The 27,198-nt window shown below is 44.0% G+C and overlaps 1 protein-coding gene across 1 annotated transcript; it reads left to right on the forward strand.

Moving 5' to 3' along the window:
• The first annotated feature begins 1,620 nt into the window (after positions 1–1,620).
• Positions 1,621–27,198, forward strand: IGBP1 (immunoglobulin binding protein 1). The gene is made up of 6 exons (XM_080831354.1): positions 1,621–2,375; positions 2,741–3,034; positions 11,724–11,919; positions 13,652–13,731; positions 14,433–14,545; positions 26,938–27,198. The coding sequence occupies exons 1-6, from the start codon at positions 2,185–2,187 to the stop codon at positions 27,087–27,089; spliced, it is 1,026 nt and encodes a 341-aa protein (XP_080687480.1). The 5' UTR covers positions 1,621–2,184; the 3' UTR covers positions 27,090–27,198.

Here is a 27,198-nt window from a genome sequence, read left to right on the forward strand (position 1 = left end):
AGTCTCATAATTACTGAGTTTTCAAGTCTCCCCCACAAGTACTTCTTTGTATTCCTGGCTGAGGCTGACCCTGAAAGTTCAGTTTACTAGAGTAATTAGAGGTGCCAGACAAATCAAATAGGTAATTCGTCAGAGCCACCTTTCTTCCTCAGCTTCTAAAGCTGGGGGCTTGCCAGGAGAGGTTTATTACAATCACCTAGGAAGCTTTGCCAACCTACACTTACGCCCTACTCTCCTCTCCCTCCAGCAAAGGACTGTTTTAGCTTGGGGCTTCACTGCGTCCCACTTAAAAGGTCCTCTCCATCTTTTTAAATCCTATTCAGTCTAAGATTGGTGGGTTAAAACAACTGAACTTAGAAGCCACTGGCTTTGTCACAACTAGTTGAGCAAGTCACTTAAGCTTCGGTCTCAGTTTTTTCCTCTGCTTTTTGAGGTTCCCTTCTAGCTTTGAAATTCTGACTGCGTATCATGTCTAAGAAGCTTTCTGAAGTACTCTTCGCATGGAATGACTTATTGCTTAGTTTTCCGACAGCCTTTGCAAGACAACAGATCCCTTGGTTCTATACTATCCTATATTGCCCTCTAGCTGTTCTTACGTGAAATTTTTTCCTTCTCAAATACACGTAGTTTAAAATATATTTAGCTTAAAAGCTGATTTTTCCAGGTTAGACAGTGTGCGTTCTGCTCTACCTAACTTCCCCCAGGACAACTTGGGGTGTGTCGGAAGTTAATCAGTGTATATTTCTGTTGATTCGTTCAAAGCAATGGCACCCTTTCTGTCGAAGTCTTGGAATTAAATTTTTATATCAGCGCTGTCCGATAGAAATGTAATGTGAACCCGATATGTAATTTTAAGTTTCCTAGTGCACACGTTAAAAAAAAAAAAGCGAAAAGACACAAGCGAAATCAATCTTAATATCTTTACCCCAACATATGCAAAATATTAGCGCTTTAACACATCAGTGTAAAATCTGAGATAGTTTATATTCTTTTTCCGTCCTGTGTTCGAAATTGGGTCTGTATTTCACAACTACAGCCCATCTCACCTCAAAATGGCCACATTCAGGGGCTCAGTAACCCCATGTGGCTAGAGGCTACCCTACTGACCGGCGCAAGTCCTGTACGTCTGGGTTGCCTCCCAACCGATCCTTTATTTTTCCATTCTTAGGACACTGAGCACTAGATAAGACCCAGGCACTGAGTGAGGGGGAGCGGTGTAAAAATTAATCATACCCATTCAGGTAAGGGAGATAGCTTGGTATATCCCTAGCTGTGATACACTGTCGTAGGTGCTCTGCCAGACAGTCCCCAAAAGTGAAAGTTTTCCGTGGCTTGGCGGGGGAGGGGGTTCAAGGAAGGTTTCACAAAATAACCTACGAGAGGAAGCTGGCTATGGAGTGAGTAGAATTGTGAGGGATGCGTGTGTGTGTGTGTGTGTGTGTGTGCGCGTGCGCGCGTGTGGGTGGGTGGCAGCGGGCCTCAGGGGTGTCTGAGGGAGGGGTGGGTGCGTGGTTGGGGGGTGTAGGAGCGGGGCCAAAAGGACGTAGGTGTTCAGGTTGTGAGTGCGTGTGTGTAGGAGGGATGACGTGGAGGGGAAAAGGGCGGGCGGAAACTGGCTGGGAGGAGCCCGGGGCTCTAGCTGCTGGACGCACGGAAGCCGGAGGGGGGCGCCACCGGCACTTCGCAATCGCCCGCGGCGATGACCGAACCCCGGGGCGCGGCCTGGCGGTTGGGGCTGCTGGCTGCCCCGGCCCCTCCACCGAGGGAGCGCCTCGCGAGGTAAGGCGCGCATCCGGCCGGCTCCCGCAGCGCGCCCACTCCCGCTCTGAATTCAACTTCGTCCAGCCCGGGGACTAAGCTCAGAGCCAGCGGAACTTCCCAGGCCGGCGTCGGCGACGAGGAGCGCGACCCGTAAAACAGCACGTAAGGCTGTGCTTGCTTGGTTGCTTTTAGCAGATGCCTACAACTTGCGATGGGCAGCAGCCCACAAAGATGAGTCTATGGAAACGGTTGCGCGGTCGGCGACCAGCGGCTTCCGGAAGTCCTCTGACGCTTTGGTAACAATGGAGCGACTGGACCAATGCGGCGCTCCTTCCGGTTTCGTGCCTGCTCGCAGAGTTCTTCTTTGCGAAGTTTCCCTTTGACCCCGGAAGTGAGGTCTTTCGCGTTCCTCCCTCCCCCAAGATGGCAACAGCTGAAGACGAGCTGCTGCTGCCGCGGCTCCCCGAGCTGTTCGAAACCAGCAAGCAGCTTCTAGACGAAGTGGAAGTAGCGACTGAACCCACCGGTTCGCGAGTGGTCCAGGAAAAGGTGTTCAAGGGACTAGACCTCCTTAAGAAGGCTTCCGAAATGTTATCGCAGCTCGACTTGTTCAGGTATGGAGGACAGGGTAATAACGGTTGAGAATGGAGGTAATAATGGTTACCAAGGGTGGAGCCATGGAGCCGGGGTGGAGGAGACCCTTTAAAAAGGCCTGGGAACCTTTTATTCCTACCTCCCTTCGCGATCTGATGTACATTGTTTATATTCTCCACCTGTCTTCGAGACAGTTGATGTCGCACGGCTCTGCTCCCTAGTGTTGGCTGTTTGCACAGGCTTTGGGTGTGAGCGGTCAGCCACTTTCAGTCCCCCTGCCTTCTCCCTCCACACACCCACCGCAGCCCTCCTGTCCCCCCGGGAAGCAAGGGCCACAGTGTGAATGGCCGTCCGGGCTTCACAGCCTCCTCTTTGCTCTTTCCAGCCGAAACGAAGATTTGGAAGAGATTGCTTCCACCGACCTGAAGTACCTGATGGTGCCAGCATTTCAAGGAGCGCTCACCATGAAACAAGTCAACCCCAGCAAGCGTCTAGATCATTTGCAGTGGGCTCGAGAACACTTTTTAAACTACTTAATTCAGTGCCAGTACTATCATGTGGCAGAGTTTGAGCTGCCCAAAACCAAGAACAACTCAACTGATAATGGCACTGCTAGTTCCTCCATGGCCTATCCTAGCCTCGCTGCTATGGCATCGCAGAGACAGGCTAAAATAGAGAGGTGGGTCAATAGCTATGCTCTGAGGACTGCCCATTGGCTCTGCTGTTGGGGGGCGGTGCATGTTTTGGGGGGGCGGGGAGGGGATCAGTGGTGTCTCTTGTTTGGTTTCTACTGAGCATTAGGCCTTTGCTTTTGATTAGATGGTCATACCTAACCACTAGGCCCTGCCACCAGTGTGGTAGATATCTCTGAAGGGCTTGTAGTTATAATCCATCTACAATCCACTGAGTGAGAAGTTCTGTTCAAACAGAGTAATGGATCAGGTGTGTAACACCCTGAACTAATCTTAGTCCTAGCACAGCTTCCTCATGTGCCCTTGAACAGGTTGCTTACTCTCAGTCTTTTTTTTTTAAGATTTATTTTTTTTTTGACAGAGATCACAAGTAAACAGAGAGGCAGGTGGGTGGTGGCAGGGAAGCAGGCTCCCTGCCGAGCAGAGGGCCCGATGTGGGGCTTGATCCCAGGACCCTGAGAACATGACCTGAGCCGAAGGCAGAGGCTTAACCCACTGAGCCACCCAGGCGGCCGCTTACTCTCAGTCTTAGAAAAAAAACATTGAATGACAGCTCACAGTGTCTAGGAGCTACTTTAGGCACTGGAGATACAAAATGAGTGTGGATGTTCGGATGAGTATGGGTGGAGGTCTCCACCTTGCAGGACTATATAATCTGGAGAGGTATTGAAGCAAAGTAGCAGTATAAAATGATGTGATAGAGAAATGCACAGGTACTGTGAGAACAGAGGAGGGAAACCTAACCAAAGAGGGAGCAGCAGAGAGAAGCCTCCCTGGCAGAGGTGACTTCTGTGATGAGTTGTTTAAGGAGGGGTAAGAATATTACCTAGAGGAAGAGAAAAGGAGGGCATTAGCCAGCAGAGGTTAGTAAAGCCACCGGGCATTAAAGAGCGCAGTGCTGGGGTGGGGATGTGTGGGTGGGGAACAACTGTAAGCAATCAGATGATACTAGAACATGAAGTGGGGTGGTGGAGAAGAGGAAGGAAGGATGCTGAAGAATATTGTGGGGTCCAGACCAAGGAGAGCTTGGGATGTGAGGAAGGTGAAGGAACAGCCCTGCTGCTAAGAACTTGGGAAAGGGGGCACCTGGGTGGCTCAGTGGGTTAAAGCCTCTGCCTTCGGCTCAGGTCATGATCGCAGGGTCCTGGGATCGAGCCCCACATCGGGCTCTCTGCTCAGCGGGGAGCCTGCTTCTCCCTCTCCCTCTGCCTGCCTCTCTGCCTACTTGTGATCTCTGTCTGTCAAATAGATAAATAAAATCTTTAAAAAAAAAAAAAGAACTTGGGAAGGGATCTACATCCCAGTTCCACCATTTGATCAGTCTAACATTGGGTAAGGTGCTTCATCTCTTGGTGGCCTTCATTTCCCGAGCTACAAAATCGGATAATAATAATCGGTCTTTCTTCCTAAAGTAGTTTGGAAGCTTAAAAGAGAAATATATAAAAAGCCCTTAGCACCGTGGCAGGTGCAGTGAGTACTCAAAGTCGGCTGTTGTTCTCTCTGTGTAGCTGAGTACAGGTTGTGGAGTCAGAGTCCTGGGTCTGAGACCCAGCTTTACTTATAAGCCACCGGACTTTGGGCAACTTATCTAGCCCGTCTGAGCCTCAGAATTCCTCACGGGTGAAATCATGCGCAAGTCACAAGGGTCCCGTCTTGAAGGATCAAGAAATGTAACTAAGATAGAGCCCAGAAAACAGCACAGCATCTGGCACATAGTTAATATTCTGTGAGTGTCACCTACTAGCAGGCCATACTGAAGAACCTAAACTTTGGTTCATGACTGGGATCCACTGGAGGCTTTTGGTTTTGGGGATTTTTAAAGAGTTGAGTGGTGGTCTTTGCATTTTGAGCAGTACACACAGGCAGTGGTTAGGAAGCAGTGGGAGAGAGTTAGGTCACAAGTGACAAGGCCTCACTGCGGCAATGGCAGAAGAGATGAGGGGGATATATTTATTTAGAAGGATTGAAGCTGCAGAAAACCTGGCAATCTCTTAGTTCTGGGAAGTGGCGTGGTGGAGGCAACAAGGAAGAGGTCCATGTTTCTGTCATAGGCGCATGGCTTGTGGAACTCACTAAGATGGAGAATAGAGGAGGAAGAACAAAACGGGGAGAGCATAGAAATTCAGTTGCATTTAAGGTGTGTAGGAGTCATCCAAGTAGAGGTATCTGGTAGTGTGTGGCTCAGAGGAGAGGTCTGGGCTAAAGACTACAGAGCTCATACTTGATCCATTCACTTGGCAGATATGTTTTGGGCCTTTCTAGTGGGCCAGGAACTGTTCTAAGTCATGGAGAATCAGATGAAATCTATGCCCTCATCAAGCTTTTATTTTGGTGGAGGAGTCAGACAATGCACTAATAAATAATCATGGAATTTTAGGTCGTATGGCCTATGAAGGAATAATGAAGTACGGTTCAGGGTTTGCAACAGTGAGTAATTTTGGAGAAACTGGGATAGACTGATAGGATGCGGAATTCAGCATCCCATCTTTTGTCAGAAGATGGGGGTGGCCCGTTGGCAGGTAACAGGTGGTTTAAACAGTGAGTTTGGTACCCAGATAATTATGGTACACCCAGAAACAGGACTGTACGTGCCACAGGGATACAGGGCTATAGAGAAAGACCAGGGAGTGAGCACATCTGGTTGGAGGGATGAGGACAAGTTTTTAGCATATAATGCATTTGAGATGAGCCTTGAATTGTGCTTAAAAACAGAAATTACAGGGGCACCTGGGTGACTCAGTGGTTTAAGCCTCTGTCTTTGGCTCAGGTCATGATCTCAGGGTCTTGGGATCGAGCCCCACATTGGGCTCTCCGCTCAACGGAAGCCTGCTTCCTCCTTTCTCTCCGCCTGCCTCTCTGCCTACTTCTGATTTCTCTCTGTCAAATAAATAAATAAAGTCTTAAAACATATATATATTTAAAAAAAAAAGAAATTACAGATTTTCCTGAATGTAAACGTAATAATACTCATTGTAGAAAGTTTGAATACCCGTATTTTTTTAATTAAAAAGGTCTAAATTCCAGCATGCAGAGATGATCTTTGTTAACTTCCTGATGTATTTCCTTCCAGGTATATAGTTATTTTAGGTAATAAATTTGGAATAATACTGTATATATAGTTTTTTATCCTTTTCAAACCTAACATTGTGAACATTTCTCCGTGTCTTTTGAAACCATGATATTTAATGGTTACCTGATATTCCATCCCATAGTTGTACCATTATCATTCAAACTAATCTTTTATTGTCAAATACTTAGACCATGTATAGGTTCCGGATTTCAGATTTGTTTTTGTTTGTTTTCATTCTTCTCAGTAGCCTTGGGAACAGACATCTTTAAGTGCATCTGTCACTGTTTCCTTAGGATAGATTTCTAGGACCAGTGGCTAAATCAAAGGGTTTGAGTACTTGAAGACTCTTGAGGGTAGCAACATTGCTTCCCACAATAACAGGGCTTTAGAATACATCCCACTGCATTGGCCTAGATGTTAGCACTTAGAAAATCCAATTGGGATACCAAAAAAGGTATCTCATTGTTTTTATTTGCATTTCAAAGCTTGGTCTTTGAACATTCTTTAAAAATGTCTGCAAGACAAAATAATAGTGTTCTCTTGATGCTAATGGCTCCCACCTGTACATCACCAGCCCAGACCTTTCCTGACCCTCAGCCTCATACTTCCAACACCCTACATGGATGTTTCACAAACATCTCAAACCTAACATGGCCTCAGCTGAACCCTTGACTTTTTAATCCCCAGAGTGCCCCCACACCCAGGGCTTCACCATCTCAGTGACTGGCACCGCCATTCACCCAGACGTTTAAGCCAGCAGCTAGGAGTTAGCCTCAGTTCCTCCCTTCTGACTCTCCAGCTCCGGTCCACCGGCAAAGCCTGCTGGTTCTGGTTACAGAATGAGTCTTACATCCTGTTTCTTGAGATCTCCGTGGTCGCACCTCATTGCAGCCCCCTAGCACTTCACCTGGAAGAGCCATCCCACTAACTCCAAGGTCCTGCCCAGTCTGGCACCTGCTTCTCTTCGGTCTTGCCTTGTTGACTGGATTCTAGCCGCAATCGCCTTCCTCCGTTCCTTTGCACAGACCCAACTCCTTCCTTCTACAGTCTTTGTACATGTTCTTTTTGCATGAAATGCCCTTTGTCTTTCTGTCTTCCTGGGCTTTGTCTTTCTCCTCTACTGGAATGTATACTCCTTGAGGGCAGGAGCGGCCTCTCTCTTGATCGCAGCGGTGTGCCTAGCACAGGGCCCCACATATAGGAGGTGCTCAGGCAGCACTTACTGTTGATAAGCAGGAGGAATAATAAGAGCAGAGGCCCCAGCAGAATAATTTGAGGTACGTACAGGGCGTGCAGACCAGTCTAGTTTGGAAGAAGCTGGGAGCACTCTGGTCAGAGATCTGCAGAAGGAAGTGATGTGTACAGAATCCTGAAAGGGAAGAGAGTGGCAGAAAGACAAATTATCACATTATAATAGCACTTCAGCTGGGAAAAGTGATAAAAGTGAAGTGACAGCTGTCAGAGGTATTACTTGTGCAAAAAGCATTGATAGGATTAGAAACCTAATTAGATTAGATTAGATTTAGATTAGAATGGATTAGAAACCATTATTGAGATCCTTTTTATTTTCGGTTAAGTCCTCCCTCCTCCCCAACACCACAACTTTACGCACTGAGGCCATCCTGCACAAAACACCCAAGGTGTGTGTATATATATATATATATGAGAGAGGTATATCCTCTCTCAAAACCCGTTTCTTCACATGTCCTCTCTATTCTGATTGCCATCTCTGAGAGTGTGAGTCTGGTTGATTAGCTGTGCCAGAAACAGGAGTAGAAGCTGGGTGAGCCATGAGTCTGGTGTTCTCACCAAACTGAGATTCTGAAGTGACAGCCGGGTACGTGTCCATCGGCAGATGGACGTGTAACTGAAACTTAGGGGACTGGTAGCTGGTAGCTGGTGCTAAAACTTCAGGAGCTTTGGGGGGTATGGATTACTGAGGGAAAACACGTAGCAATAAAAAAAAGCCAAGGATAAAAATTGGGCAAGTTAAGGGAGGAGAAAGAGGCAGGAAAGAGCAATCAGAGGTCAGAGACTCAGCAGGGGGCTTACAGAAGCCTGGGGAAGAGAGAGCAAATGACTCGTACTCTTTGAAACTTCTCCCTGTCAAGCCCCCTCCCAGATACTGTAGCACTTAGTTGGTCATTCTCTCAGCTGGAAACTCCTAGAGGTCAGAGACCTGGACTCACTGCATCTTTAGTATCCTAATGTATCATTGTCCTTGGGGACCCAGCCCAGTCAGTGGATCATAGTAGGTATGTGAAGTAGCTTGGGAGGACCAGATAAGGTGTTCATCAGAAAAATGGAAGCAATGTGGTGTTGCACATAAAACCTGGACTTTGGAGTCAGATGGACCTAGAGCAGCCAGTCCAGTTTCTTCCACTTGACAGATGGGGCATCACCTAGCCCCTCCTGGCCTCCTTTTTCCCATCCCCTGACAGTATCTGTATCCTGTTGCTGCCTATGAAGGACTTTCATGTGTATTGTTCCATCTGATCTTCTTAACCCCAGGAAGTGGATCTTCTTTTCTCCATTTTAGAGCTAAGGAAGTGGGTTACGAGAATTTACTTGTCCAAACTTAACACACCTTGAAAGTGTCCAGGCTACAATTTAAACTCAGGTCTTCAAATTCCCAGTTCTCTGCAACATAGCACGGAAAAGAGAAAAGTCCTTTGAAAGGATAGAACATGCCTTGAAGGAAGGTGTTCTCTAAGATCGGGGAAAAGGCCCCACTAGAGTGAAAAGTTGTAACTGCTGTTGACAGGATGATTGACAGAGTGAGGCCTGGGGAGATGTGGGTAGGGACAGGATCGATAGCAAAAGCGGAATGGTAAAGACCTTGCCCTGGTGAAGACAGGGTTAGCTCCTACTTAAAGCCGACGAAAGGCGAAATTACAGAGATTGTAAGGGAAAGAGGGACACTGAATTCTGTATCATTTGGTCATCTGGTGAGTGTGATGGGGGTGTGGAATCCACAAAAGATGAACAGAAGGACAGCTGAGCACGAGTGACCATTCGGCTGAAGTTTGATCATTTGAGTATGTCGTTGACTCATTTGACACAAATTTGTCCTTCGTTAGCTCTCTGCAGCAGCCTGAGAACAGAACAAGGAAATGGGGACCGTTGTCCAGAGTCAGACGGGTGACAGGCGTTGGGGATTCTAAGATGGCAAGGAGTATTTCCATGTAATGGCTCGCAATGGGAAATCTAAAACAGTGATGAAGGGCCTAGGGTAGTGGTTTTCAGTCTGTTCCTCGGAGCTCGGAAGAATCCACCCCAGTGCCGGGGTAGGGGCAATGTTGGGAGCTCTCCTCTTGCTTTAACTAAGGTGGATTTTTATCAGTTTATTACTTACTGGAGTTCCAGATAAGTTCTCATAAGAAGAAAGAGTTCTTTGGCTAAGACCAAAAGGTTTAAAAAAAAACAAACAAACACTGGCCTTAAAAAAGCAGGAGTGGAGGAGCTAAAGTTTCAAAGATGACCAGAGTGAAGTCACAGGAGTGAGGACATGAAGAAGCAGCCTGTGAGCAAGGTTAGATCACAAGTACGCAGAGAACGGGAAAAGGAAGCGCAAGAACCTTATCCTAAAGGACCAGTAGACTGACCCAGAAATTACCATGGATTATATACATTCTAAGGCCCTGGTAGGTTTGTTAGGGTTTTTTTTTCCTGCTGTAGGTACATCCAGGAAAGAGGGTAGGGGTAGGAGTGGGGCCAGAATTAAATGTTCTCAAGTGATACCTGTAATAGCATTCATGAACTAGGAGTTTCCCGTTGTAGCGTTTCACTCAGAGGCTACTGATGTTGGCGCTGGGATGGTTATTTGTAACATCACATAAACTCTTCCACTTGTTGGGTTAAAGGATCAGAAGAGCCTAAGAGGTTTGTATAATAAAGAACGGCTCCAGAGCAGTGGTTCTTGACTTTTTGCGGGTCATGGATCTTGATAATCTGATAAAAACTATAGACCTCAAACAAACAAACAAACAAACAAAAAACTGTAGACCTCTCCCAGGTCCAAAAAAAAATCTCCCTCTTTCTCTTTCTCTTTCTCTTTCTCCCTCAAGCCCTTAATATCCAGTACATCTGTTTTACATTTTAAATACATCCACATCTCACCACCTCCCTATCTCAAGTGACTATCTCTCATCTAGATGGTAGCAGCATCCCCTTAGTTGATTTCTCCACTTCCCTTCTTGCCTCCCCTCCCCCACAGGCCCCACTCTGCACCACGGCCAGAGTGGCCCATATAAAAAAAGTTTTCGTGTCACTGTATTCGTGTCGTGTATTCTCTTCAAAAGCCTCCAGTGGCTTTCCTGTCTCAAAATACCATGGTATTTGATATTGAGGGTCTTACAGCCTACAGGGTTCTAGAAATTGTAGCCATGGCTATCCCTCTTCTCTCATTTGCTGTCATTCTTCTTCACTCCATGCCAGCCACACTAGCCTACTTTCTAGTTCTCAGACACAGCAAACCAAGCTCTCTCCCACTCTGGGACCATCACACTTCCTACCCCGCCCTCAGCCCAGAGAAGCCTCTTTCACATATTGGCGTGGCTTGCTTCTGGATTGAAGTCTTTGCTCCAATGTTGCCTCCTCCTGATCGCCTCGTATGTAATAGCACTTTTCCTCTTGTGCCATCATTCTGTCCACTGTACCTTGCCTTTTGCTTCTTCATGGCACTTATCACCACCTGACCCATCATCCCTTCTTGTCAGCTTCCCCTAGAATGAGAACTTGAGGAGAGCAAGGACTTCCTTGTCTACACTGCTGCGAGTCCGGCACTGAGCACAGTGCCGGTCACACGGTAGGTACTCAGTAAATACTTTTCGAGTGAACGAACGCCTCCTGGAAAAGGCAAGGCAGGATTGTTGTGAGTCTTTCAGTTATATTAGGACAAGGTAGGGGCACCTGGCTGGCTTGGTCAGTAGTAGAGCATGTGACTCTTGATCTCAGGGTCGTAGGTTCAAGCCCCATGTTGGGTATAAAGCTTAATTTAATGTGATCATATAAATAAAAGCACTTAGCATAGCACTTGTCCTTGAGAATAATACAATACAAGAGACTATTTCCTTGGTTCACACAATATGATTTCCTTAGTAAAAGGATGAGCCAGAAGACCTAAGATTGTTTTTCCCGGAAGAGATGAAGAGATGACCACTTTTTTTAGGCTCTTTCCCAAGGAATTCCTGCATCAGTGGCAGGTAAACAACCCCCAAGATTCTGTGACTCTTTGAAGTGGCAGTTCCCCCAATGGATGTTGATACTAAGTATCCAACTTAGTAAGGCTCGGTGTAATGAAATTGCTGAGGGACTCCCATCTCTACAGATGATGGGGTGGGGGGAGTTGCTCAGATAGGTTACTTTTGTATTTTTCTGGCTTTGGGAGGTATTTGGCCCTGCTGATCCCTTCCTTGCCCTGGCAGTCTTAAGGGCTTGCAGCCTTGGTGGCAAGTTCTGGGGTATTGAATCTCTATTTTTGCCCAAGCGGAAACCGGCATATTTACTGCTTGGTCACTTGGAAAAGGGAAACTCTTACTGTGGCCTTCTTTGAAGGACTACCTCTTTATTTTGAAGTTCATGGGCAATGCTTTTCTATGGAACAGATACAGGCAGAAGAAGGAAGTGGAGCATAGGTTGTCTGCACTGAAATCTGCTGTGGAAACTGGTCAAGCAGATGATGAGCGTGTTCGTGAGTATTACCTCCTTCACCTTCGAAGGTGGGTTGGTATCAGCTTAGAAGAGATTGAGAGCATTGACCAGGAGATGAAGATCCTGAGAGAAAAAGACTCCTCACCAGAGGTAAGCCTGCTCACCGCCTATAGAGCTCAAAAAGCTGCTGTCAGTAGATTGGAATGTTCAACAGACGAGTGATCGAATTAAAATCCTTTTAAGTTTGAAGTCTCCATAAAATCACTGTCCCTTTTAAGCTTAGTGGAGAAAGGCTGAAGGTCGACTAGGGTAGCCTTCTCTCCAGCTTGTGGTGGTATTCCCCAGTGCTTCCCTACCTGTGACATGCTAATAGCCATGTGTAATTTTGTGACCTAAGTTGGTTTGGGCTGTGGGAAGTCCTGACCACTGAAGGAATGCATAGGAAAGATTGGCTTTTAAAATCTGTGCTTGACTGTAATAACCAAAGGAGACGAGAAACAGGATGGGAGGGGAGAGGGAAAGTAGCACCGGAGGAGGGAGAGAAAAGACTAGAAAGAAGAAAATAAAAGGAACGATCGGGAATATATTTGGGTTGGGGGAGGAATCTGAATTTAACCTTACATGGTGATGCACTCTCACACCCTTAGACCCCTCAGGTATGAGACACAGAAGGACTTCTCCATGCACAAAGTGTTGGGTATACTGGTAAAAACCCACCGTGACACAGCTTTGGCTGTCTTTGAAAATCGTCACCCTGTTCTGGAGCCACTGCTTCAAAAGATTAGGCCCTGCTCCCAGTTCCTTTTTGGTTCAGGATCCCAACATGGGTTGAGTTGAATTCATCAGCTTGCCACAGGCATTGATTTAAGTCCTCAGAGAAACCTCTTCCTAATTTGACTTGGACTCATTAGCCCAGGAACTTAGACCTCTGGGTAACATCAGCCTCGTTCCTCCTGGTAAAGGATCAAAGCATAAACAGTATTCTGAGGCCATAAGACCCCAGAGCATATCTAGGTGAATGGCTTTCAGGCATTTTGAGGCTGGACTCTTCTGTGTCCTCCCTTTCCCTGTCCGTCATCGTTGTTGTTGAATGTGCTCTTATTTGGTATTGGGATTGGCTCTGGAAGTGATGAACCTAGACCCAGGCGAACACCTTTCTTCTGACCAGACTTTGTTTCCATATGCCCCTGGAGAGCCCAGGTTCCTTCAAACATTTCTGTATGCCACTGTATGAAAACTAACAACACGTTCATTCCCCCTTGCCTTTGGGAACACCCTCTTCTAAAAACCTAGGGGTTCTTGACAGTTAATTGCATAGTGACATCGGAAGGGGGTTTCAGAAGAAGGGTCTCCATGATTCATCTTTAGCACTGAAGGCCAGGCTGAGGAAAGGGACTTCAGGTTCAGCTCGAGGGATTTAGCTGGACCACAGAAAAAGCCTTTGGAATCTCCTCCTTTGGAGGGGAGATTGTAAAACCAGAGAATCTTTTTTTTTAATTTTGGTGAGGTGACTTCTGGGAGAGCTTTCTCCTCCTCTTCATTCAGCCTGGTCCTCTGGGCTCTTCAGGAGAGCTGAGCAGCCTCCGCCATTAGTATTCCGCCACTGTCTCTGAGAGACCGAGAAATAGGGAGTGGGCAGATTGAGGGGAGATTGTAAAGCCAGGGAATCTTTTTTTTAATTTTGGTGAGACCGAGAAATAGGGAGTGGGCAGATTTTTTTAATTTTTTTTAAATTCCACCACTGTCTCTGAGAGACCGAGAAATAGGGAGTGGGCAGAGTTTGACTCCAGGGCTTTTCAAGCGCCAGAAGACTTAAGAGCCTGCGTAGCAGGGTAGGCAGAGTGGCAGAAATGCACTTCTAATCACTTAATTTCCTTTCCAGGCATCAACTTCTCATTCAGCTCGTCAGGACAGGCCTCCAATGAAATCCTTCGTTCTCACACGGAATGTGGCCCAAGCCAAGTAGGTAGTACTGAAAAGTGGGTTGCCTTTGTAGGCCCCCTGCTTTTGTGATTCCATTGGGTGCATGAGTAATGGATAGAATGGGCACTGTGGAATGGCCCTGTGCTCGCCTGTGGTGGCTGTTCTTTCATCAGAGGGATGTAGCTTGAATATATATGTCTCTCTTCATCAGACGTTTCCCTCACAAACTCAAGCTTAACAGTAGGCCCAAAAGGAAACTGACAAAAATAAATAAATCAGAAGGAGGAAAGGAATCTCATGGAGAATTGCAGACTTCACTTGTTTCCCATTATTGCCTTCAGCTGCAATTCTCGAAAGGACATATTTACCTATTAAGGATTTAATTCTGAGCTCTGGAGATGCTTTTCCACATGGTGGCAGGAAAGTCTCCTTTCTCTGTATACTTTTTAGACCCACCAACTATAAATACCCCTTCCACATTGTCATCGCCACTTTGTGGGACATTGGCCCCTGGGATTGTTTTCTGGGCGATGATCCTGAGCTATTTATCTTCTCATGAAAGCCCTTGACTTTAATGCACCTTCCTGGATGTCTGTTTTTACATATCTTCACAGGAGTTTACACAGCTCCTCAGAAGATAGCTGGGCAGGGGAGCAAGGATGAAACAGACACAGGTTTTGTCACTAAAGAGAAGAGTGCTGTTTCTGTTTGGTTTTCTAAATGTAATGTGATTCTTGCAGAGTATTTGGAGCTGGTTATCCAAGTCTGGCATCTATGACGGTGAATGACTGGTACGATCAGCATCGGAAATACGGAGCATTACCAGATCAGGGCATAGCCAAGACACCACCAGGTAAGACTGCGTAGGAAGAAAGTAGTTACACTTTTGGTTCCTTGCTCCTAGCAATTAAATTCAGACCAAGTGTTGTTGCCCTTTAGGAGCAGAAGTAATCTGGACAAAGATGCTAGGCAGTATTTTTTGTTTTATCTCTTATGGAGATAAGTAGCAGGTGATTCTGGGAGGATGGGGGCAGTGGCTGCATGATTTTGGAATCCTTTCAGATGTCCTGGCATTAAAAACAGACTAAGCAGCTAGATAGCAAAAGCAAAAGTGCCATGGATGGCAGTTCCACTTCTGGTAATGGCGGAGTAGGTTGTATCAAGGCCAATCCCTCCCACAGACAACAACTACGAACTGAAGAAGTTAAACAACCACCCAGAGGAGCTAGAGAATGCCCAAGAGCAGACACAGGTGGGAGGACAGTCAATACTTAGAAGAAAGGAGAAGGCGTGGTTGGAATTTCTTGAGGGCAGGGTCTTTGACTTAACGGTATTCTTGGTGCCCAACTTGATAATTAGGTCATGGTACATATTTAGATGCATCTTTGGATGGGAAAGGTGGAGAGGGTGGCCATTATAAAGATGAAAGCAATATGGTGTATTAGAAAAAGCATGGACAGACCTGGGGTAACCTGTTATTCCTGCCGCTTAATAGATAGGACATCACCTAGCCCCTCCGAGCCTCTGTTCCCTTATCTTGTATATTATCTCATTTGATCTTCCTAACAACCCTGTGAGGCAGACGCTCTTATCCCCATATTAGGATGAGGAAATGGTGTCTGAGGACTGACTACACAAAGTCAGCATAGCTAGAAAGTGGCCAGAGTAGGATTTGAATTTGGGTCCTAAAATTCAAAATTTCAGGGCTGTTTCCACTATAGCACAGAGAAGAAAAGAGTGGTCATTTGGAAGGGTTTCCTGTTTTTTACAGCTTCTCACCCATTGGCAGTCTGCAGTTGTGGTGACATGGGGGTAGGTGAAACTTGGATAGGAATGTACAGTCTTACTGGTTAAGAAATGAGAGAAATGAGACGATATCCCATAAAGGAGAGGACCGCAGAGGAGGAGCCCTGATTCTCTATATGCACCTCGCCTAAATCTGAGGCTGACACCTAAGCTGTGCATGCCCAGGCAAGCTTCCTAGATAGGGCTGAGATAACTGATGGGAGGATTCAGTTGCTGCCCAATGCAGAGGAAAGAGAATTTAGAATTTTTGGTCTAGACAAAATAACTGCCTGCTAAAATGAAAAATCAGTACTCTTTAAAGGAACAAAACAGAATTCAGAGTCTCTACAATATACCATTCACAAGATCTGGGATGTAATCCTAAACCACTATGTATTGAGGAAGGAAAAATAGGAAAATGTGACTTATACTCAAGAGAAAAGGCAGTCAGTGGAGACCAATCCTAGATGATGCAGATGTTGAAATTAGCAGATAAGGACTTTAAAGCAGCGTATTTTCATGATCAAGGGCAGAGGGGAAAATGTGCTTGAAAAGAATGAAAAAAAATCTCAGCAGGTAATATCTAATATAATTTTATATTTACAAATATACCTGCTACCCAGAGGCAAGTATTATTTTAGCCCATGTGGACCACTGACCCCTCTTGAAATTACAACATACACATTCCTAAATCATTGTGGGTAGACTTTCAAATATTTTGACTTATTTCTGGACATGCAATGTGTTTATAAATCTCTTAATCTTTAGCAACAATTAGAAAACACCTCCTGTTTTAAAACACTTCACAAGTTCTACTTAGTGTCAGCCATTGCTGGCACCCTGTCACTAGAGAATCCAGCAATATCTGGTATGTTACAAGCTTTCAAGATAGCCTGAACTTTAAAAATTTGTGACCATCAGTTGTATCTGACGGATGTAAATTTGCGTCCTAGTTCACTTTGAATCAGAAGCTAAAACCGTGAGCCTTACTTTGCCTTATTGGTGGGTAATGACTGAAAATAAACATGCTCACAAAAAGAAACAAGGAAAAAGAAACAGCAGCAAAGTAGGAACTGTGCACAAGAAATTCTGAAACTGTGAAGTACAATAACTCAAGTTTGGAAACCTATTAGATGAGCTTAATAGCAACTTGGCAGTGACAAAAGACAGTGTCATTTAACTCAAAGATAGATCAGTACCAGTTGGGCAGTCTGAAGAACAAAAAATTGGAAAAAAGTGAAACAGAGCCTCTGTGACCTGTGGAATAAGGTAAGAAGTTCGATTGTATGTACAGTTGAAATACCAGTAGGAAAGGAGAGAGTGAGTGAGAAGGGGCCAGAAAAAAAATTGAAGAAAAGTTGGCTGAAATGTTCCCTAAATCAGTGAAACACAAATTTACAAATTCAGAAACCTAATCAAGCCCCAGGCAAGTTAAATTACAAAGAAAACCACACATAGGCACATCATAGTCAAACTGCTGAAAACCAAAGAAAAAGAGAAAATCTTGAAAGCATCAAGGGGTAAAGTACACGTTACACTTAGAAGAACAATGATATGAGTTGTTTCTGACTTCCCATTAGAAACAGTGGGAGCCAGAGACAGTGGAACGACATCTCGTAAGTTTTGGAGGTGGAGAAACCTGTCATCCCAGACTTTTATAGCCATTGAAAATATCCAAAAAAATGAAGGCATAATTAAGACATTTTCAGATAAAGCTAAAGGAATTCTTCACTGGAAAACTGGCATTATGAGAAACTCTGAAGGAAGCTCCTTGGGCTGAAGGGAACGAACTACATATGGCTTCTTTAGGGAAAAATTAAATTATTGTCCAGTGGGGATTATACTGTATGTAGATGTACTACATATGACAGCCATAGCAAAAATGATGGATGAGATGGAACCATTTTTTGTGAAATTCTTTCGTTTTACGTAAAGTGGTACATAATATCTATTGCTGTGTAACAAATTACTCCACAATGTCACAACTTAAAATTATTAATAAACGTTATTGTCACATATTTGTCACATATTTTCTGAAGTTGAGGAATCCAGGATCAACTTCACTGGGTGATTCTGGCTTAGGATCTTTTAAGATTGCAGTCAAGCTGTCAGCTGGGGCAGCAGTATTCTGAGAGCTTGACTGAGGCTGGAGGATCTGCTTCCAGCTCATTGGCTCATTCACGTGGCTATTGGCAGCACACCTCCCCTTGTGGGTCCCCCCATGGGGTTGCTCACAGCTAGGAGCTTCCCTTCACGCAGAGTGATCTGAGTGAGAATGATCAGGATAGAAGCCCCCGTATCGTTTATAACCTAACATTGGAAGTGACACAGCATGACTTCTGCCATATTCTGTTAGTCACATAGTGTGGGAGAGGCTCCATAAAAGCATGAATACCAGGAGGCTGTGATAGCTGGGGTCCGTCTTTGAGGCTGCCTCCCACATGGTTCAATATTAGCTCTAAGTAGACTGGAAAGTTAGGAAGGAATATTGTATTACCTAGAGCAACCACTTAAAAAATAATCTTCAAGGGGCGCCTGGGTGGCTCAGTCGGTTGAACATCCAACTCTTGATTTCAGCTCATGTCATGATTTCAGGGTCATGAGATCAAGGCCTGTGTCAGGCTCATGCCTTCTGCTTGGGCTGCTCCCGCTCCCTCTGCTTCTTCCCCTGCTTACACTCCCCCCCCAATAAGTAAATAAAATCTTTTTAAGAAATAATGCATCATAAAAAAAAAGAAAGAAATAATGCATCAAGAGGATAAGAAGACAAGCCACAGACTGGCAGAAAATATTTACCAAAGACACATCTGATAAAAGACTCTTATCTAAAACATATAAAGAATTCTTAAAACTCAGTAATCGGGAAACAGACACACCCCCAATTAAAAAATAGGCAGAAGACCTAAATAGATACCTCACCAAAGAAAATCTCCAGAGGGCAAAGAAGCATATGAAAAGAAGCTCAAGGTCACATGTCATTAGGGAATTGCAAATTAAAACAACAATGATACCACTAGACCCATCTAAGAATGGCCAAAATCCCAAACACTGACAACACCAAATGCTGGTATGGATATGGAACTACAGGGACACCAATTCACTGCCAATCGCAATGCCAAGTGGTATAGCCACTTTGGAAGACAGTTTCTTACAAAACTAAACATACTCTTACCATATGATCCAGCAATCCTACTCCTTGATGTATACCCAAATGAGTTGAAAACTGAGGTCCACACAAAAACCTGCACACAGGTGGTTATGGCAGCTTCATTCGTAATTGCCAAAAATTAGAAGCAACCAAGATGTCCTCAGTAGGTTGAATGGATAAAGAGTGGTACATCCAGACACTAGAATAGTATTCAAAGAAGAAGAAAAAGAAGAAAAGCAAGCAAGAATGAATAGAGAGGCAAAAAAAAAAAAAAAAAACAGATGAGGCGAACAGAAAACCAATAGCAGAATGGCAGATCCCACTCCAGTCATATCAGTAATTATCCTAAATGTAAATGGAATAAACCTCTGTATTAGAAATCAGAGATTGATTTCAGGCGAACAGTGTTGTCCAAAGTCCACAGTTTACAACAGGGTTCTTTCTAGGTGGTGTACATTCTGTGGGTTTGGAAAAATGTATATAATGACACGTATCTGCTATTTCTGTTCAATGTGGGTCCATTGATTGTAACAAATATACCACTCTGGTACAGGATGTTGATAGTGGAGAAAGCTATGCCTTTATGGGAGCAGGGAGTATATGGCAACACTGTGTATTTTCCATTCAGTTTTACTGTTAACCTAAAACTACTCTAAAAAGTAAAGTCAATTTTAAAAAATAAGGCAAAGAGACAAAGCTATAAAGTCAGCAGAGGAAAAAAGAAGAAAGCAAGCAAGAATGAATAGAGCAGCAAAAAAAAAAAAAAAACCAGATGAGGCAAACAGAAAACCCATAGCAGAATGGCAGATCCCATTCCAGTCATATCAGTAATTATCCTAAATGTAAATGGAATAAACCTCCGAATTAGAAATCAGAGATTGATTTCAGGCTCAGCTGCATGCTGTCTACAAGAGATGCATTTTAATTACGAAGGCACAGCTTGGTTGAAAGTGAAAAGATGAAAAAGGATCTACCAGACTGACAGTAAGCATAAGAGAGCTATAGTAGCCATACTAACATCAGATAAAGTAGACTTCAAGACAGAAGGTGTTACTGGATATAAACAAGAGTATTTCATACCAATAAAAGGAGCAATTTATCTGGAAGACTAACAGTGAAAAACATGTTCATGGCTAATAAGCTTTTTTAAATTACATGAATTAAAAATTTGACTGAAGTGGTGAAACAGACAAATCCACAGTCATAGTTGGAGAGTGTCATACTCCTCTTTCACTAATTGAAAGAATTACTAGACAGAAGATCAGGAAGGACGTAGATGATCTGGACAACACTAGCAGCCACCTTAACCTGTTCCACATGTATAGAACAATATATCCGACAACCACAAAATACACCTCTCTTCAATGCACATGGCACATTCACCAAGACCATCTGGACCATCAAAGCAGTCTCTAAGTTTCAGAGATTGAAATCACCCTAAATATGTTCTCTGACCACAGTGGAATTAGCAGTCAGTAGCAACATACCTAGGAAGTCTTCAAAATATTTAAATTAAGCAGCATACTTCTAAACAACTCATGGGGCAAAAAAGAAATCACAAAAACGATGAGAAAATCTTTCTAACTGAATGACAATGAAAATACATTACATTTTGTGGCATACAACTAAAGCCGTGCTGACAGGGAAATGTGTAACTTTCAGTACTTGTGTTGGGAAAAAAGAGAAAGGGTAAAGTTGATTACCTAAGGTTCTAGCTGAAGAAGTTGGGGAAAACAAGAACAACAGCATTATTTGTAATACCGCAAGCTGGACGCTACTCAAGTGCCAAGACGTAGTAGAATGGATAAAGAAATCTGGGTGTGTTCACATAATAAAATATTATTTAGCAATAAGCTTAAACTCCCTCTAGTTCTTGAGCAATCAGTGGCAAATACAGCAGAATTTTGCAGATGTGATTGTAAGTGGGAAAGGCCGGACACAAGAATATAGACTGTATGAGTCCATTCGTATATAGTGCGCAAACAGGTGAAACTTGTATAGGCTGGTTAAACGCCAGTATAGTGTTCACCCTTAGTGGGGGATCATGAATGGAATTGGACCTGAGGGGGACCTCTGTGGAGTTAGTACTTGCATCTGATCTGAGTGAGTACTGATGACATAGATGTGTTCAGGTGTGGAACTTCATTGAGCCGCACTACAGTTGTGTATATATGTCTACATGTATATTTCAGTAATAAGACAAAAAGAAACTCATGGGCAGCATTTCCTTTTTTTCTTTTTTTAAAGATTTTATTTATTTGAGAGAGAGAGAAAACACAAGCAGGGGGAGGGGCGGGGGGAGAGGGACCAGCAGACACCCTGCTGAGCAGGGAGCACAATGTGGGGTTCGATCCCCAGACTCCAAGATCGGAACCTGAGCTGAAGGCAGATGTTTAACTGACTGAACTATCCAGGTGCCCTTCATGGGCAGCATTTTCAACAAAGTAGGTGACAGCGTATCCCCATGAGCTTCAAAATAAAAACAGATAAGGACAGGTCCCTCATAACCACAAGATCAACAAGTGATTGGCATCAGTGTAGGAGAAAGCAGAAAGCATTGACAGACCCACCTGAGAGACCTGACAGCAGAATTCCAAAACAGCAAACAGGCATTCCCTCCACAGTGTGGCACTCCAGTGTAAGGACAGCAGTTGAAACAGGAGGGGTTTTGCCCTCCAGTAAAAACTGGGTAAGTACAAGGGACCTGTGGTCCGAGTCCAAAAGAGACAGAGAAAGTCCAGTCTGTAATGAACTCTTAAAAAGGACCCACCAGATCTTGCTTCCAGGAACACGGTCCCACACTTGAGGAGAAACTGCTGAGGATGGAATGGACATTGAATAGAACAGGGACCATAAAGAAGGAGGAAAGGTAAGGATCAGGTAAAAGCGGGCGAGAGGACCAGAGCCAAGAACTCCAGTGAAGCAAGTCATCACATTTCTTTAACGGACATAAAAACAGCAGAAGGGGAGCCTCTGTGGAGTCAGAAGAGCCGCCCCGAACCATACTTTCTAAAAGTTCCAGAGAACTTATTTCACATAAGAATGAACAACAGATGGTGCTACTGGTTGCAGAGCTCTGAAAATACTAAAACCACTGAACTGTACACTTGAAGTGGGTGAATTTTATGGGACGTGAAATACGTCTCAATAAGGCTGTGAAAAAATGGAACACAGAATTATCAAGTTAGCATCCCACACAGAATTATTATAAAAGGGGAGGGGAGAATCAAAAGCATTCCAGAAAGACACACTCAAAAAACAACAAATCAAAAATACATACTGTTTTTAAAAATTGGACAAAGTTAATATGTTCACTGCTAAAAATATACACTGTTAAAAATTAGCGGGCATTAAGAAAACTGTGTAAGACAGGAATGAAGAAGAGTATAAAGCAGGATTCATAAAACACAGAAAAGTGGTGGCAATGTGGGAGAAAGAAGAATCATTTCAGAAGTAAAAGCCAAACCAGAAGAAAACAAGAATGGGTAAACATTACAGAAAATGCCTGGCTGAGGTAAAAGGGAAAATGTTTTAAATAAAAAAGCAGCAGAGATAAACACAACTCAAGAAAAAGTGGCAAGTATTAAAGATAGCAAAGAGGATCTGACTTTTGGGTGATAGGCTTATCTACAGAAGAAAAGCAAGACCAAACCAAGGAAAAAGAGTAAATGCTAAAAATAAATGTTAAGGAAACTTTCCTGGAACCTAAAAAAAAAAAAAAAGGGAAAAATATTTACTCTGATAAAGCACACTGTGTACCTGAGACCAACCACAAGACACATTGTCATAAAATTACTAGACTTTAAAGAAGAAAAAATGCCTCAGACATTTCAGCAAAAACAGAGATGATTTATAAAGGAAAGAAAACTAGATCACCCTCCAACTTTTGTGCCACCAATGCTTTATGGCAGAAGAAAGCGGAGTAACATGTAGTTAAGATACCCAAGGTGGGGAATGTGAGCCAAGGACATGATCCCTGATAAAACTGACCATTGAATATAAAGGATGCAGACATTTATCAACCTAGAGGAGCTCAGGAAATACTGTTCCCATGATCCCCTCCTAAGGAATTTGCTAGAGAATGAGCTTCAGACAACCAAAATAATAAGAAAGATATCATCTAAGGGCTGGTGGCGGGTACTAGTCACTTGTAGAACTAAGACTAAATGAAGGGGTTAAAAGGGAGCGAGCAGAGTATAATGTTTATCTGCTCAGTGCTCAGGTAATGTAGATACAGTACAACATTTTAAAAAATGGAGAATTGGGGAAAGCATGTGCAAGAAAAAAACTGTTCTCAGTATTTATATTGGTAGAAATGTTACTGTTATTCCAACACTATGTGTAATGTGAGGTAATTCAGCAGTTAGGAGCTATTCTCATTCTATCCTCTGTCTCTGAGAAGTAAGACTTTTCATGTGGACAAATACAGATGAAAAAAATGTAAGTTAGAAATAAAACAAACCGTAGTGCTAAATAGGAACTCATGAGAAATTGTATTGAAAAGTACACACACACACACACACACACACACACACACACACAGAGCTTTCGGTCTTGAAATACCATTCCCATTAAAAAAAAAAAAACCAGGATGTCTTAGAGAAATAGCTAGTTCTAAGTCTGGGGCAGGAAATAGACAAGATGAGCTGGAAACATCTTGTTATAAGGACAAGGAAGAAATTTTTGAAGGTAACTAGGGTCGTAGCAGTAGGGCTCAGAAGTCAATTTGAAAATGTTTCCACTGGCCAGAGACAGTTTGGCTTCAAAAAGGGTTAATTGTCAATAGCAATGAGCACTTTCAGAGCCCACATCTGGGTTTCTGGTATCATTCTCTAATTTAAAAAAAAAAAAAAGAAGAAGAAAGAAAAAACCAGGGCCCCTTAAGGAAATGGCTGCTTCTAGGCTGGGGCAGAGAATATACAAGATGAGCCCGAAGCATCTTTCAGTACTAGAAAACAGAGAAGCACTAAAAACCAAAACCAAAAAAAACCCCCTAAGTCTGTTAATGGGATACAGGCTGGCCAAAAGAACTCTTGCTGGCCCAAACTGGAAGAATTTGAGCAGGAAAGTAGCAGTATCGGATTATAATACAAAAACTCAGGGGAGCCTGGGTGGCTGAGTCTTAAGTGTCTGCCTTCTGCTCAGGTCATGATCCCAGGGTCCTGGGATCGAGCCCCGCATCAGGCTCCCTGCTGGGCAGGAAGCCTGCTTCTCCCTCTCCCTCTCCCTCTTCTTGTGTTCCCTCTCTCACTATGTCTCTCTCTGTCAAACAATTAATTAAAATCTTTTTTTTTAATTTTTACTTATTTATTTGACAGCCAGAGATCACAAGGAGGCAGAGAGGCAGGTGGGGGTAGGGGGGGTGGGGAAGCAGGCTCCCTGCTGAGCAGAGAGCCCGATGCGGGGCTTGATCCCAGGACCCTGAGATCATGACCTGAGCCGAAGGCAGAGGCTTAACCCACTGAGCCACTCAGGTGCCCCAGTTAATTAAAATCTTAAAAAAAATTTTTTTAAGTCAGATAAATCTCCATGGGTCTATACTGAAAGAAATAAATGATCAAAGAAATAAATGGAGAAGAGACAAAGCTCGCCTACAGAAACATTCTAAATAATTTGTGTATATATTCCCGTCCTAAGGACGTGGAGCATAACTCCTCGCCCCTTAAGTGTGGGCTGTTTAGTGACTTGCTTCCAAAGACAACAGTGTGGGAGGAGGCGGGGAAGAGTTAACTTCACAGCTGCGAACTTTACAAACACTGCCCTAGTCCGATGATCTAGGTTAACATCAGCAGTGAGAAGTGATGTTGATGGTGTGTTGCCTTGATTTGATGTGATGAGAAGGGCACTCCAGCCTCTATGATACTCTCTTCCAAAGCCCATAACCCCAGGTCTAACTGTGAGAAAAACATCAAGCAGCCCTAAATTGAGGAACATTCTGCAGAATACCTGATGAGTACTCATCCAGCCTGCCCAGGTCCTCAAAAACAAGGAATGTCTGAGAAATTGTCCCAGCCTAGAGGAGACTAAAGAGACAGAGGACCAGAGTGTCCCATTCTGAATGGGAGCCTGGAACCAAAAAGGACATTGGGTAAAACTTGAGCAAAAAAGTAGTCTAAGATGCTAATAATAGGAAAAGCCGGATATAGCTAGGAACTCCACACTAACTTCTCAATTTTTCTATAAATTTAAAACTATTCTAAAACTTAAAAGTTATTTTAAACATATTTTTTTGAAAAGCACTGCAGTTGGTTAAAACCCATCAAACCCATAAGTCATAATTATATTTAAAAACAAAAACTTCAGTTTTAGAGGATAAGGAACCCACTGATTACCTTGACAAGTGGTAAATAAAGTGAAAGAATCAAGTGTCAATCTTGTCTCTCCCCCCCCCACCCCCCGTAACTACGTAGTAGTAGGTGAGGGGAAGCTGCTCTTTGGAAAAGCATTCTAGTTAACAAAAAAAGAAATTTGAAAATTAGGAGTATGGACATTTTGAAACCCCAGAAAATCAGTGAATCCAGGCATCAAGCATCAGCAGCCGCTGTCATCACAACACACGAGACACAGATGCTACGCGCCACCTGATGAGGGAATGCGGCCCCCACGAGAGTCATGCCGAAGGGACTGACCCTGAGTCAGATCAGGCCTCTGTATCCACTTGCCAGGCTGCAGAAATACAGAAGACCCCTTTGGACTGCAGCATGACTGCAGTCAGCAAGATCCAGATTTGGGGAAACACTACAGGTCAAATGCTCCAGTTTCTTCAATAAGATAACTTGCAAGAAAAGAAAGGGATGGGGTTGGAGCCTGTAGATTAAGAAGATATCAAAATATTTGTAAATGAGCAAGACTAACCTTAAAAACATTCTGCTCAGTTAAAGATGTCAGACACAAAGACCGTATATTGTTTGATTCCATTCATACTCCTATTAATCTCCAGAATAGGCATGTGTATAAGAAACAGAAGGTAGCCTGCTGGCAGCCAGGGGCTAGGGGGAGGCAAGGAATGGGAATTAACTGTACGGGGCACAAGGGAGCTTTTGGGGGTCATGGAAATTGTTTTTCATTGGTTATGGTTTCACAAGTCTGTACTAAAAAATCCTTGAGTTAAAAATAAAAGGTACAAACGGACATTGCTGGCGTCTAGGGACACACACTTGGGTCATAAAGCTGTAATAAACTTCAGCAGGAAGTTACTACTATAAAAGTTGGTGCAGGGGTGCCTGGGTGGCTCAGTGGGTTAAAGCCTCTGCCTTCAGCTCCTCAGGTCATGGTCCCAGGGTACTGGGATGGAGCCCCATGTTGGGCGCTCTGCTCAGCAGGGAGCCTGCTTCTCCCTCTCTCTCCTCTCTGCCTACTTGTGATCTCTGTCTGTCAAATAAATAAATAAATAAAATCTTTTTAAAAAACTTAATAATTCTGTATATTTTTGTGTGGTTTCCAGTATGTTTTATTTTAAAATAAGAATTATTTTTGTTTGCTTATTTGTTTGTTTTGGAACACAAAGCTTGTAAGCTGTGGGAAGGGATCAGATCCCCATGTGTTTCATTTTTTATCATAGTACTGAGACTCTTTCTCATGGGCAAACTCAGAGTAGCCAGGAAATGCTCCTTTATGTCACAAAGGGAAAACAAAATTAATGCAAATGAGGGGGGCAGCAGTTGGTTTAATTTCTTTTGGGGTGAACGCTGCACAGCAAGTGCCATTTGGACTTCAGACCCTGTTCCAAACAAGTGTCAAAGAGTACAGATACTCTTTTCTAGTAGGTTCAACTGCCCGGTGGTTTACAGTTTGACACACACGCACACACACAAATGCACACATGCTCAGAAAATACAGCTGTAATAAAGGAACTGGATGGAAGAGGAAAGCCACCCTCAGTCCCTCCTTCCTGACATACCACAAATCGTTAAATCATTGAATATTTTTTACTTGAGTCTTTTTGGCTTGCTGGGGTTCTGTTGGGCCATTGGTGTGTTTTGTTGTGTGTGTGTATGTGGGGGGCAGGAGGGGGGAAGCGCTATTTGGCCTTTTTTGGCAAGAGATCATTCCCAAAATAGAATTCATTCTGTGAATTCAACTTTTATGTTTTGGCCTTCTTGTGAAGATCACTCAGAGCATCGTTTCTTAACTATTATTTAACAGGTCATATATTAAATAATCTAAGTATTCTTCACGACTCCGCTGGCCCCAGGGTAGGCAGGCAGCTGCCTTCCTTGTTCTCATTTTATGCTGCTGCGTTCAGAGTGGAGCCGAGGCCCCTGACGTTCCCTCAGTTTCTCACCCCTGCTTTCTTGTTTTTTCCACTGCAGCAGAGCTCAAAAGAAGTACTCAGCAACAGGAAGATCAGGAACAAAAGGAGGAGGATGAGGAGGATGAACAAGCTCTCCACAGAGCTCGGGAGTGGGATGACTGGAAGGACACCCATCCTAGGGGCTATGGCAACCGACAGAACATGGGTTAGCCCTCCCACAACAAGACCAAGACGGGACTCCAGGGGTCACATCTTCCCCTCCCCGGGCTCCTGCTTCAGCTGTGTACAACAAAGGCAAAATAAAGTGTCAAACAATTAA

This window comes from Martes martes (assembly GCF_963455335.1).
Source record: "Martes martes genome assembly, chromosome: X".
Taxonomy (NCBI): Eukaryota; Metazoa; Chordata; class Mammalia; order Carnivora; family Mustelidae; genus Martes; species Martes martes.